The sequence below is a fragment of the Mobula birostris genome, chromosome 3 (genome assembly GCF_030028105.1).
Source record: "Mobula birostris isolate sMobBir1 chromosome 3, sMobBir1.hap1, whole genome shotgun sequence".
NCBI classification, from domain to species: domain Eukaryota; kingdom Metazoa; phylum Chordata; class Chondrichthyes; order Myliobatiformes; family Myliobatidae; genus Mobula; species Mobula birostris.
The window spans coordinates 87,805,395-87,819,309 of NC_092372.1; the positions used below are offsets into that span (position 1 = coordinate 87,805,395).

General features: G+C 39.8%; 1 protein-coding gene across 1 annotated transcript in view; it reads left to right on the forward strand.

Moving 5' to 3' along the window:
- The window catches only part of LOC140195148 (transmembrane anterior posterior transformation protein 1 homolog), a 102,843-nt gene that overhangs the window by 7,529 nt on the left and 81,399 nt on the right, over nt 1-13,915 (forward strand). Inside the window, exon 2 of the mRNA XM_072253003.1 lies at nt 10,220-10,350. Within this exon, the coding sequence (XP_072109104.1) occupies nt 10,220-10,350 (131 nt within the window). The remainder of the gene's footprint in view (nt 1-10,219; nt 10,351-13,915) is intronic.

Consider the following 13,915-nt stretch of genomic DNA (forward strand, 5'->3'; position numbering starts at 1 on the left):
TTTCCGAAGATGCAAGCAAAGGAGTTGCTGTTTATTGCCATCATCACTCGGCTCCGCCTCTTCTCCCAGCAGTGTATTCCAGACCCTGGCCACTTAACATATACACACATAAAATTGACAAAAATGTTGTCTTCACGTTGCTTTTGGTTCTTTTGCTAATTGCTTCATTCTGTGTACCAACTTTTTTTGCACCACGGACCGGTTTAATATTGACAATATTCTTGTGGACTTGGGGGGTGGGCGGGCATTGGGAGGTGTTCAAGTAGGGTTAAACTCACCTCAACATGTCTTTTACAGTTAGGGTTGCCAACTTTTTCACTCTCAAATAAGGGACAAAGGTAGCGGTCAAATCCTGATGAAGGGTCCCGGCCCAAAACATTGACTGTACCTCTTCCTATAGATGCTGCCTGGCCTGCTGCGTTCACCAGCACTTTTTGTGTGTGTTGACGGGACTCTTGTGTTTACCCTGAGAAAAACTATCATGACCATGAAGCCTTGCACAGACACCTGTGTGCACATGCGTGACGTGCGCGTGTGCGCCGAATTTTTTTTTCGGTATATCGGTTTTGGCTTAATCTTCCCGACCACACTGTACATACATTATTTCTACTTTATATACACTGAGTATTTATTATATCATTCCTGCTTTTACTATATGTTAGAGTAGTGGTCACCAACCTTTTTAAGCCCAAGATCCCCTACCTCGACCTCAGTGAAAGGCAAGATCTACCTACTAAATTGTTTAGAGAAAAAAACAGCTCAGATTGTACTTCCAATTTGAGTCCTTTTATTTGGGCAAATTGTATTTGAATTACACAAAATACTTTTGTCAAACTTTCAAATTAATTCAAACAAGAAAACACTGTAACTAGCATATCAAACAGGCCATAACTGTCTTTCTTTAAGAATATTACAATACTTCACACCTTTATTTCTAAGATTCATTATTTAATTTTATTTCAACATGAAAAATAAATGAATAAAAATTGACTGTTGCACTCAGTATGATGACTGGGGCTGAATACTTTCTGCTAGTTCCCTGAAATTTGGCTCATAACTACAGACAGCCAGTCTGAGACAGTCTGTGAGGTGTAGGGTTGCCAACTGTCCAGTATTCCCCCGCTAAGGTAGAGTGTTCCTATGAAACCTATCGTGCCGAAATGCTTTACGCCGAAGAAGCAATTACCATTAATTTATGTGGAAAAAAATTTTGAGCGTTCCCAGACCCAAAAAAAACCTACCAAATCATACCAAATAACACGTAAAACCTAAAATAACACTAACATATCGTAAAAACAGGAATGATATGATAAATACACAGCCTAAATAAAGTAGAAATAATGAAGATTAAGCCAAAACCGATTCGTCGGGTAAAGAAAAATCAACACGTACATGCATGCGCACACAGGTGCCCGCGCAAGGCTTCATGGTCATGGTAGTCTTTCTCGGGGTAAACACAAATGTCCTGGGATTTGACTGCTACTTTTGTCCCTTATTTGGGAGTGAGAAAGTTGGCAACCCTAGTGAGGTGTCTGTCAGTAAGTCAGCTCCTGTACTTAGATTTAATAATTTTCATCTGTGAAAATGCAATTTCACATAGATAAGTTGACCTGAAGTAGGCACTGACTTTTAGTGCTATAAAACACACCGCGCATTGCTCGGCCCCGTCAGTAGTAACTGCCACCAGTTTATGAATGGGGATGTCATTTTCACGGACATATTTTTTAAACTCATTGTAAATATCCTCACCTCTTGTTCTTTCCTTTATTTGCAAAAGAGTGAGGAAGTCCTCCTTTGTTGTAAAATCCTGGAAAGCCATTCTGATAAATACAACAAGCTGAGCTGTTTACATTACATACAGGGATTTATCGAACTGTAGTGGAAAAATATTCGCATCCTCTGATGGTGACTCTACCCTCCTTGTCAATGTTGCAGGGCCAAGCAGTATATTACATGGATTTGTGAAAGGAAAATCATGTCTGACAAATCTCATAGAATTTTTTGAGGATGTAACTAGTAGAGTGGATAGGGGAGAACCAGTGGATGTGGTATATTTGGATTTTCAAAAGGCTTTTGACAAGGTCCCACACAGGAGATTAGTGTGCAAACTTAAAGCACACGGTATTGGGGATTGATGTGGATAGAGAATTGGTTGGCAGACAGGAAGCAAAGAGTGGGAATAAACGGGATCTTTTCAGAATGGCAGGCAGTGACTAGTGGGGTACTGCAAGGCTCAGTGCTGGGACCCCAGTTGTTTACAATATATATTAATGACGTAGATGAGGGAATTAAGTGCAGCATCTCCAAGTTTGCGGATGACACGAAGCTGGGTGGCAGTGTTAGTTGTGAGGAGGATGCTAGGAGGATGGAGGGTGACTTGGATAGGTCAGGTGAGTGGGCAAATTCATGGCAGATGCAATTTAATGTGGATAAATGTGAGGTTGTCCACTTTGGTGGCAAAAACAGGAAAACAGATTATTATCTGAATTGTGGCCGATTAGGAAAAGGAGAGGTGCAACGAGACCTGGGTGTCATTATACACCAGTCATTGAAAGTGGGCATGCAGGTACAGCAGGCGGTGAAAAAGGCGAATGGTATGCTGGCATTCATAGCGAGAGGATTCGAGGACAGGAGCAGGGAGGTACTATTGCAGTTGTACAAGGCCTTGGTGAGACCACACCTGGAGTATTGTGTGCAGTTTTGGTCCCCTAATCTGAGGAAAGACATTCTTGCCACAGAGGGAGTACAAAGAAGGTTCACCAGATTGATTCCTCGGATGGCAGGACTTTCATATGAGGAAAGACTGGATCGACTAGGCTTATACTCATTGGAATTTAGAAGATTGAGGGGGGATCTTATTGAAACGTATAAAATCCTAAAGGGATTGGACAGGCTAGATGCAGGAAGATTGTTCCCGATGTTGGGGAAGTTCAGAACGAGGGGTCACAGTTTGAGGATAAAGGGGAAGCCTTTTAGGACCGAGATTAGGAAAAACTTCTTCACACAGAGAGTGGTGAATCTGTGGAATTCTCTGCCACAGGAAACAGTTGAGGCCAGTTCATTGGCTATATTTAAGAGGGAGTTAGATATGGCCCTTGTGGCTAAAGGGATCAGGGGATATGGAGGGAAGGCTGGTACAGGGTTCTGAGTTGGATGATCAGCCATGATCATACTGAATGGCGGTGCAGGCTCGAAGGGCCGAATGGCCTACTCCTGCACCTATTTTCTATGTTTCTATTATGTATTGCAATTGTCATGCCGTTTTTGTTTTTAAAGTCATTAAAAGCAGTCTCTGTGGTAATGACCATTGCTTCCTTGAATAAATCGCCATTTGTAAAAGGCTTCTTGTGTTTAGCCCAAAGATGACTTACACGAAATGATGCTTCAATAGCAGCCTTATTTTGAGCAGCATGTTTTGTGAAAAACGATTGCTGGGCCTTCATCCCCGATTTCAGCTCAACTTTCCAGGCACGAATTTCGCTCTTTGGGAGGTAGGTGTCTTTAAATTCCTGGTGGTTGGTGTTGCGGTGCCACTCCAGATTCCCTGTTTTAGTCAGTGCTTGTGTATGGTGGCACAACATACATACACACTTGTCTTTCACCAAGGTAGATAGAAATTCCTCTTCCCATTCTGGATGGAATTTGTATGTTTTCGCCTTCTTTTGTGGAGCCTCCGCCATGCTATCAGGATATCACGAGCGAGTGCCGATTGCGTTGCCCCTGATCTGAGCCGACATTCACCTCATTAATTAGCTTGTTTATTTCAGCTTTTTTTCTTAAAGATGTGCTGTGCACATTTCGACTACCACTGCACCCCTGCATGCTTTGCGGCCCGGAGGTTGGGGACACTGCCGTATATTGATGTTTGCGACAATCTGTACTGTTACGTAATCTAATTGGTCACTTTGATGCAGCACAAGCTACGCTGAAAACGCAGTGCATGGCGGGGGAACTACACACATGCACACTGGGCAAAAAGAACGGAACTAAACCCCCGCAACCCAGAAATAATCTCTCTTTACAAACAGCTTTTTAGTAAAAATATTGCTATATTATCATTATCCTAATTAGTATTACTTACTTTTATAATGCTCACATTACAACAGTATTTGTGTATTTATTTTTGATTTTTCTTCGGGGTCTACTGGGAAAGTCTCAAAGATCGACGGGTTGACGACCCCTATGTTAGAGTTATTTTAGGTGTTATGTGTTATTTGGTATGATTTGGTCGGTTATTTTTTGGGTCTGAGAACGCTCAAAAAATTTTCGCATTTAAATTAATGGTAATTGCTTCTTCGCTTTATGCCATTTCAGCACGAAAGGTTTCATAGGAACGCTCTACCTCAGCGGGGGAAATAAGGGACAAGGGTATGGGACAAATCAAATTAGCCTAATATACGGGATGTCTCGGCAAATACCGGGACAGTTGGCAACCCTATGTTCAAATTCAACATTGCATGACAGGGAATGAAGAAAGGTGCAGCTCACTCATATCGTTTTCTCGCGGCCCGGTAGCACTTGCTTTGCGGCCCAGTGGTTGGGGACCACTACTCTAGTTCATGAATCATATGTCATTGGAAACAGTTTTTCTCTAATCTGTATTTATCTTTTCCTGAATTTTAATTACTTCTATCAGATCTCCTTTTAATAACCCCTGTTTTCTAACAACAACAAGCCAGTTTCTGCAGTCAATTCATGTGACTGAAGTCCCTTGAAGCATTTTAGTAAATGTCTTCAGCACTCTCAATGTGCTTCACATCTTTCCTAAACCTACTCCACCTTGATTGAACCAGGTATTCAACACTTGTTTATAAAGCCCAGGATTTTATATTATGTTTATAACTGCCTCCACCAACCCAAACTACTTTTAACACATTATACATATATTTTCATCTCTCTGTTCTTGTAACCCTGTTGGATGTATGCCCTCTAGTTTGAATTCACTCCTCTTGTTCTTCCTACCAAACTGTAACACTTAACCTCTCATCTTTAAATTTCACCAGCTCATCTGAATTTTTTGATCTGTTACAATTTTCTTCACAATTTACTGCCCCTCCAAAATTTTGTATCATCAGCAGACCAGCCACTAAGGACATACTGTATATACAGAAAGGTGCCCGAAAAGAGCTAGTAACCTCATGAAGGATCCCACCTACCCTGCTCATGAACAGTTTGTCCCACGCTCATCAGAGGAGGCTCCATGAATTCCACACCAGGGCCACCAGATTCAACAACAACTAATCCCCCCCCCCAATCAGTAAGGCTGATCAACACCCTCACCCACTGACCCAGCCCTCCACACACCTCACCACCATTACTTTATAATTTCCGGTCAGTCACCTTATGCACAAACATCCCTGTGCTTAGTATAGCCTTATGGTCATACAATCAACATATGGTTAGAAAGTATCTTATTCATTTATATTTATTGTGTTTTTTTTATTATTGTGTTCTTTCTCTTAATTTTTTTTTTAATCCTGCATTGGATCCAGAGTAGCGATTATTTCATTCTTCTTTACACTTGTGTTCTGGTAATGGCATTAAACAATCTTGAAATTTGAATCTTGATTTGTGCTCTTTATATCACAGTCAGGTCATTAATATATATCAAGAAAGTAATAATGATCCAGTAACCTTGGGAACTAAATTACACATTGCAACAGGTCAGAAAAATCAAACTACTTCTACTACTCTTTCTTTCCTGTTACTTGATTTGTTTTCTATCCTTGCTGCTACAATTCCTTTTGTTCCACAGCCTTTTATCTTGATGACTATCCTATTATGTAGCACCTTATCAAATATCTTTAGGAAATTCATATGTACCACATCAATTACAGAGACACAGTTAATGAGGGAACTATTACTTCATCCAAAAAGATCTGTCAGGTTAGTTAGACATCATTTATTTTGAGCAAATGTACTCTGGCTTTGTGTGATGAATCCAATCTTGACCAATTTGCTGCTAATTTAGTCCTTTATTAATAGAGTAATGTTTCTGAACTACTAAATGTAGTGTGAAGATTTCTGAACCTATTTTTCTTTACCACAAACTCTTTTACTTCTCCCTACCCCATTTGTTTTTCCACAAAGCATACTGTTTGCATCATCAAATAATGTGAGCTCTGAAAAGTTGTTAATTTTGCATTCCATGGAAAGTGACAGCACTTGTCCTGACCCTGAAGAAAACTGTCCAAAATGAACAAGTGAATTTTGATGTGCATTTTCTGTCTTTGACACTAGTTACTGTCGATCACCTCTAGGATGAACCAATCAGTGCCATCCTGTATCCTTGATTTCAACAAGCTGGGTGTGCAGCCAAATGCATTCAGGAGTCCTCCCAAGCAGCAAATCTAGAAGGAAAAATAACAAAATCTTTAGCTAATATTTTAAACATTATACAAAGTCCAGGATAGAGATTAGACCAGACAATTATGATAGAAGCTGAACTTTAAAAATAGTATTTTGAAATATGTTTAAATGTATAGAAATTCAAAATTCAATCCACATATTTTTCTTTTAAGTGTCAGGGAATTTGCTAAGAAATGTCACTTTACCATGTTAGGTAAAAACTTCCTCCTTGGGCTTCATGAACCAAGTTGCAAGGTCTCTGTAACTTCTGCCACCTCCAATGGGGTCCCACCTCTAAGCACATCTTTCCCTCCCCACCCCCCCTGCTTTCAGCAGGGATCGCTCTCTACGCGACTCCCTTGTCCACTCTTTCCCCCCCATCCCTTCCCACCGATCTCCCTCCCGGCACTTATCCTTGTAAGCGGAACAAGTGCTACACATGCCCTTACACTTCCTCCCTTACCACCATTCAGGGCCCCAGACAGTCCTTCCAGGTGAGGCGACCCTTCACCTGTGAGTCGGCTGAAGTGATATACTGCGCCTGGTGCTCCCGATGTGGCCTTCTACGTATTGGCGAGATCCAACGCAGGCTGGGAGACCGTTTCACTGAACACCTACACTCTGTCCGCCAGAGAAAGCAGGATCTCCCAGTGGCCACACATTTTAATTCCACATCCTATTCCCGTTCTGATATGTTTATCCACGGCCTCCTCTATTGTCAAGATGAAGCCACACTCAGGTTGGAGGAACAACACCTTATATTCCGTCTGGGTAGCCTCCAATCTGGTGGCATGAACTTTGACTTCTCTAACTTCCATTAATGCACCACCTCCCCTTCGTACCCCATCCGTTATTTATTTATTTATTTATTGATTGATTGATTGATTGTTAATTTTTTTTCCTCTCTCTTTTTTCTCTGTCCCTCTCACTGTACTCCTTGCCCATCCTCTGGGCTTCCCCCCTCCCCCTTTCTTTCTCCCTAGGCCTCCGGTCCCATGATCCTCTCCGTTCTCCAGCCTCATATCCCTTTTGCCAATCAACTTTCCAGCTCTCAGGTCCATCCCTCCCCCTCCTGTCTTCTCCTATCATTTCGGATCTCCCTCTCCCCCTCCCACTTTCAAATCTCTTACTATCTCTTCTTTCAGTTAGTCCTGACGAAGGGTCTCGGCCCGAAACGTCGACTATACCTCTTCCTTTAGATGCTGCCTGGCCTGCTGTGTTCACCATGTGTGTTGCTTGAAATCCCAGCATCTGCAGATTTCCTCGTGTTTGCAAGGTCTTCAAAATGTTTTACAGCAAATCTTTAGAGGAGAGCTGAATCAGTGAATACAATTTTTAAGATTTTTCACAAATACATAGCTTATGCTGAAAATCTCAAATCTGACTAGTGTATCATGCTTCATTTATCCATAACTGTTCTTGGAATAAATGTACATTTGCATTTTAAATCACTGGCAACACACATAACATTCCGCAGATCACTGAAGCGTATCTATAATTTGCTTGGACTTCCAGCATCTACAGATTTCCTTGTGTTTGCGACTATTCAAAACATATTGGATATTTCTCTAAATACATCTTGTTTGCTTCTATAATTGGAGGTTGTGGTCTAGAAATTCTTATTGATCATATTATAATTGTATTTAATTTTGGTTAGGCCACACTGGGTTATCATACTGTCTTAGTCAGCACGGTATGGGAAGGATGTGGTAACATTAGCAAGAGAATAGAATAAATTAACCAGAGTATTTCTAAAAATTAAATGTAAGAGACAGCATCTGTGGAGGGAAATGGACAGTTGATGCTTCAAGTCAAGACTCTTCATTTGGATTTGAAAGGTTTTGACCTGAAAAGTTGACTGTCTTTTTCTCTCTACCGATGCTGCTCGAGCTGCTGATTTCCTCCAGCATCTTGTGGTTTTTTTTGCTCCCGATTCCAGCATCTGTGATCTTTAGTGTTGCCTGAAATGGAGGTTGTGTTTGTTCTCATTGACATTTAGGAGGCTGAGGGTGACCTTTCAGAGGTTTATAAGATTATGAAGGGCATTTAATAGGGTAAGTGGTCAGAGTCCTTTTCCCATATTAGGGGAATCTGAAACTCAAGAACATAGGTTTAAAGTGAGAGGGGAGAAGTTTAAAAAAAACAAATCTAAGGATGGTGGTTGTGTGGAAGAAGAGGTAGCAGAGGCAGATACAATTACAATACTTAAAATGCATTTGGACGGATACTTGGATAGGATGGGAACAGAAGTCCTAAACCAGGAAAATAGGATCAGGTTACATAGACCTCATGATCAGCATGGATGAATTGAGCTGAAGGAACTATTTCTGTGCTTTGCAATTCTGTGACTGATACAGAAATGTTCCACCATTGTCTCCTACAACAAACATCCTGTAAACAATGGAGAAAGAGGAAATCAATGAACTGAAGGAAGTCCACATTGGTTCAAAACAAAATCATTTAAAAGTTTTAAAGAAAAGTAAAGCAACAAATATACACAGTGAATGGCAGGGCCCTTTGAAGGGCTGTTGAACAGAGGGAACACATGTAGGTGATGTGGTGAGAAAGGCAACAGTGTGCTTACCTTCATCGGTCATGGCATTGAGGATAAGAGTGAATGTCATGTTACAGCTGTACAAAATGTTGGTACTGTTGCACTTGGAGTACTGTGTGCACTTCTAGTCATCATACTAGAGGAAAGATGTGATTAAGATAGATTCACAAAGATGTTGCCTATATACTGTAGTTGGGTTTGAGTTACCAGGAGAGATTGGATAAACTAGATTTTCTTTTCCTGGAGCAAAGGCGGCTGAATGATGACACTTCCTTGAACTGCAGAGTCATCATCTCCAGAAGTATGATACCGAATAAACACTCAGCTTTATGAACAGATGTTAACTGCTGTTCATGCTCTGAAAACTGGAGTTCCTCCAGCTATCAACTCTTCTTGTACATGTAGTTAATCAATACAGAAGTTTCCATGTGGCACACAGTATGTATTCCATAGGAGCTTTCCTGCGCCTCTAATTATTAGTGATTTTGCTAAGCAGAATTGAAATACATCATAGTACCCCTTCCTCTCAGTACACCAGATTTCCCCATTATCAGAATCTCGAGGTCACATTCTATAGAATTGGCTGTTACTCATTATTAAAAATAGTGTTTTTACCTGCTGTCAGATAGTTTGTCTAACCAACTGTGTTTATGTGTGCAGTTTTGGGCTCCTTATTTTAGAAAGGATATACTGACATTGGAGAGGATTCAGAGAAGATTCCAGGATTGAAAAGGTTACCGTATGAGGAACTTCTGGCAGCTTTTGGGCTGTATTCCCTGGAGTTTAGGAGAATGAGGGGGGATCTCATAGAAACATTCCAAATGTTAAAAGGCCTGAACAAATTAGGTAAGGCGAAGTTATTTCCCATGGTAGGTGAGTCTAGGACAAGAGGGCACAACTTCAGGATTAAAGGATGTCCATTTAGAACAGAGATGTGGAGGAATTACTTTAGTCAGAGGGTGATAAATCTGTGGAAATTGTTGCCATGAGTGGTAGTGGAGGCCAAGTCATTGGGTGTATTTAAGGCAAAGATAGGTTCTTGATTAGCCAGGGCATCAATGGGGATGGGGAGAAGGCAGGGGAGTGGGGATGACTGGAAGAATTGGATCAGCCCATGATTGAATGGCAGAGCAGACTTGATGGGCCAAATGGCCTACTTCTGCTCCTATATCTTATGGTCTTATGCTGTAGCTGTGCTCCTACTTCAGCCTTTTTTGCTAAAGTATTGCTATTCTGCAAAATATCCTCCATAAATAAGACATATAACTGAGGAAGAAACAATGTTGTTAATACTTATTAAAAATCTTTTTTGTCCAGATCTGTCTCTGCTGAGATTTATTAGTGCTGAATTAACACGGGGATATATTTTGGAACACAATGAAGCCAAGTACAAAGAAAGGAGGGAGAGAGTATACACTTGTCTACGAATTCCTCGGGAATTGGAAAAGGTATAAATATTTATTTTCTTTCAAAGGTTTTTTGACTAAAATTTACCTTGTTTTAGCAGCTGAAAGATATCATCACACATTAAATGTGTAAGAGCTTGCAGTATATTGGTAGGAATATCTGCAATGTATTCTCTTAATTAGTTGCCTACCATTGATTTTAAATGGAAAAGAGGAATAATGCAATTAATTTCTTCATTGTTTGACAGTTTGTTAGACATAAAGAGTGTGATCTATAACAGTGGTCCCCAACCTCCAGGCCACGGACTGATACATTGCTGCGAAGCATGCAGGGGTGCAGCGGTGGCCGGAATGCACCCAGCACATCTTTAAGAAAAAAGCCGAAATAAACAAGCAGGTGGCACCTAATTAATTAGCTTGTTTATTTCGGCTTTTTTCTTAAAGATGTGCTGGGTACGTTCCGGCCACCGCTGCATTCTTCGCGGCAATGTATCAGTCCGTGGCCCGGAGGTTGGGAACCACTAATCTATAAATTATAATTGGCGCAGTTTTTAAATCTATGTTAAATCTTTTTATGATCTCATTGTGTTTCCTTCCTTCCATTATTGGAAACAAAAAGGTTAATGTATTACTGCCAACTTTTTTTTGAGGTTAATATAGTAAATTACATAGTGTTATTGGTGTAATGGCACTCATCATAGTTGTCCAGCTTTGTGGTTGTACAAATAATCAACCACTGCTAATGAATAAATAGAAATTAAAAATTGCTAATATTTTATTGATTTACTAATGTGTCGTTTGAACATGTTTAAGTACACCCCATAACCTTCTGCACAAGCTGACGCCAAGTGATCCTTGTTCTGCGTCTTCAGATAAGTTTGGTACATTTAGATTCTGGATCAACAATATTGTCTGTAAGGTTCCAGTGAAGTTTGCAGTTCTTCGACTAGTTCGGCAATCAAGCAATATTAATTGTCCGCCAATAGGGAAGTAAATAACTACACTTTAATCGGCTATAAATCATAATAAATTAAAATACAGACAAGGAATTGCATATTAAGATTAACTGTAGACAAATGTTTGAAGTTTAATTTGGTTATCTGCTAATCTTGAGGGAGAAACAATGTCATTTTGGACCAAGTGTAGATTAAATGGGATTTCATCTATCCATATGTAATGCTGTTATTGCCAAATTTAAGAATTCCAGGGGAAAAAATGGTTTTTAGGGATAGCAAGAGCCTGTAGTTTGCTATACCTTGAAATTGGTTTGGAATCCTCTAATGTAGTGATTTCCTAAGGGGGCACTAGGGGAAATAGAAGTCGTCGGGGAGCGTTCAAGATTCTTGGGGGGGGCAGTAAGCAGCACCCTAACTTGAGACACAAGACCTGATCAACCGTTCGTAGAGCAGCCACTCAGTGAGCCCTCATTGTCACAGTGCGTCTGAATCTTGACAATCTCATCGGACCTTACCAACCAAATGAATATTATTTGGAGATGCATAAATTAGAGGGTGCCCAACAGTTACCCTTGACTTGTGGCATGGAATGATGAGTTCATACAGTTCAACCATTGGTAAGTCAAGTACACCCTCTCAACTTTCACTATAGACCTATGGAAAATAGGTTACGCAATGATACAGCACTAGCTGGAATCAAACGGTGAAATAGAGCCAATCAGTAAATCTGCCAACCCTAAGGATTCCTCTTGAGGTGTTCAAAGTGTCCTCGGCTTCATACGTGCGGTTAAGAACCATATTTGGGGATTTTGAGACCTTGCGTAAATGGTTAACTGTGCTAACTGGAATAGTATAAAGGTAGCTTGCCGTCCACCAGCTGTATCCCTACTAACATTCAGATTCCAATCTGAAGCCTTGTCAATGTAATTTTCACTGTTATGATCATTTTCATCTTTGCCTCACTGTTCTTTTGCGTGATGCTACCATAGTTCCAACTGTATCAATTTGCTGCCGTCATCAACATCCGATAGCATTTCAAGTTTGTGTTAATATTTTATTTTAATTTAGACCTGTTAATGATGGATAAATATGTATGGTGTGATCTCTATGAGTCTGGAGGCAGTGAAGCCTTGAATTCTAATCCTGCTGGCAAACAGCAACTACAGAAAGTGCGTAAATACAATGTTACATACCTGGAGTATAGTTTTATTCCATTCCTGTCAGATCAGAGATGCCCCATGTGTCTTATTTGTAATACAGTACTGTCTAATGAAGCTATGGAACCATCAAGATTGTAGAAACATTTCCATAAAAGACACCCTGAAAAAGCTATTTATGGTATTACTCAGTTCCAAAGATGAAATAAGCATTTGAAGTGTTGCACACTCGAGTCATTTGCAAGAAAGGTAAAATAACCTTGATCATTGCTTCTTATAATATTTCCAAAATAATAGCATAGTGTGGAAAATCTCATACATTGGTGAAAGATTAATAATGCCTGCTGTATCCGAAGTGCTCACCACTGTTCTCAAAATGTATACCAGTATTTTCTTTCCAATATTTTTATTAATTTATATGTAAGAATACAGAGTACAGGAAAAAATATGTCAAAACATTAAGCTAAATCGCATATTAAGACTCCTTACCCTCTATCCGTACAAGTCAATTAGTTTGTAACATTGAAAAATAATAATTTTATTACATAAAAAAAATCTGACCCACTGCCAAGACCGAAGCTGATTAGTAGGAAAAAAAAGGAAAAAGATTGTTAGTCATGATCTGTGCTTTAACGGTAAATCAAAAGTTTTTTTTAAATAATTCAGAAAAGGTCCCCACAATGTTTGAAAGTCTTGATTAGATTCAAAGATTGAACATCGAATCTTCTCTAAATTTAAACAGGACATCACATCACGTAACCATTGGGCGTGAATAGGAGGGCATACCAGTATTTTAAAATCAATTCCTCTGAGTAATAACTCTGCAGCTCATCATATTGACAAAATGAGTGAAGACATTGAGTATCAACTATGCACAGAGCTGCAGAAAAAAACAGAATTTGGGATATAACTGGATGAGTCAACTGTGCAAGATAATGAGGCATTGCTATTGGCATACATATTGTTTATCAAAAATGGAAAGGTTTATGAAGAGACTCACTTTTGTAAAAAGTTAAAAACAAATGTAAAAACGATGAGCTCAAAATGTGTATTGAGGATAAAAGTATTCCAATTAGGAACATGATTTCTTGTGCCACAGATGGAGCACCATTAATGACAGGTTGCCATGCTGATTTAATAGCATTTATGAAAAAAGAAACTGCAAGTCTGTTTGCAATCCATTGTGTAATTTATCGTCAATATGTTGTAGCCAAAAATCTCAGGTAGCGGCTTCTTCAAACATGACACTTGTAATATCTGCAATCAACAAAATTAAGGTTCATTCATTAAATAGCAGAATATTTTGCCAGTTATGCCAAAATAACGACGAAGAGTTTGAACACTTGCTTCTTCACGCTGAAGTGCATTAGCTGTCAAAAGGCTGCTGCTTAAAACATTTCTTTGATCTTTATGGCACTGTGTTTGAATTTTTGCTCAAAGTTGACAAGAGCTTGGGAAACAAGATCAAACTTCTACATGGAGATGTGGCATACC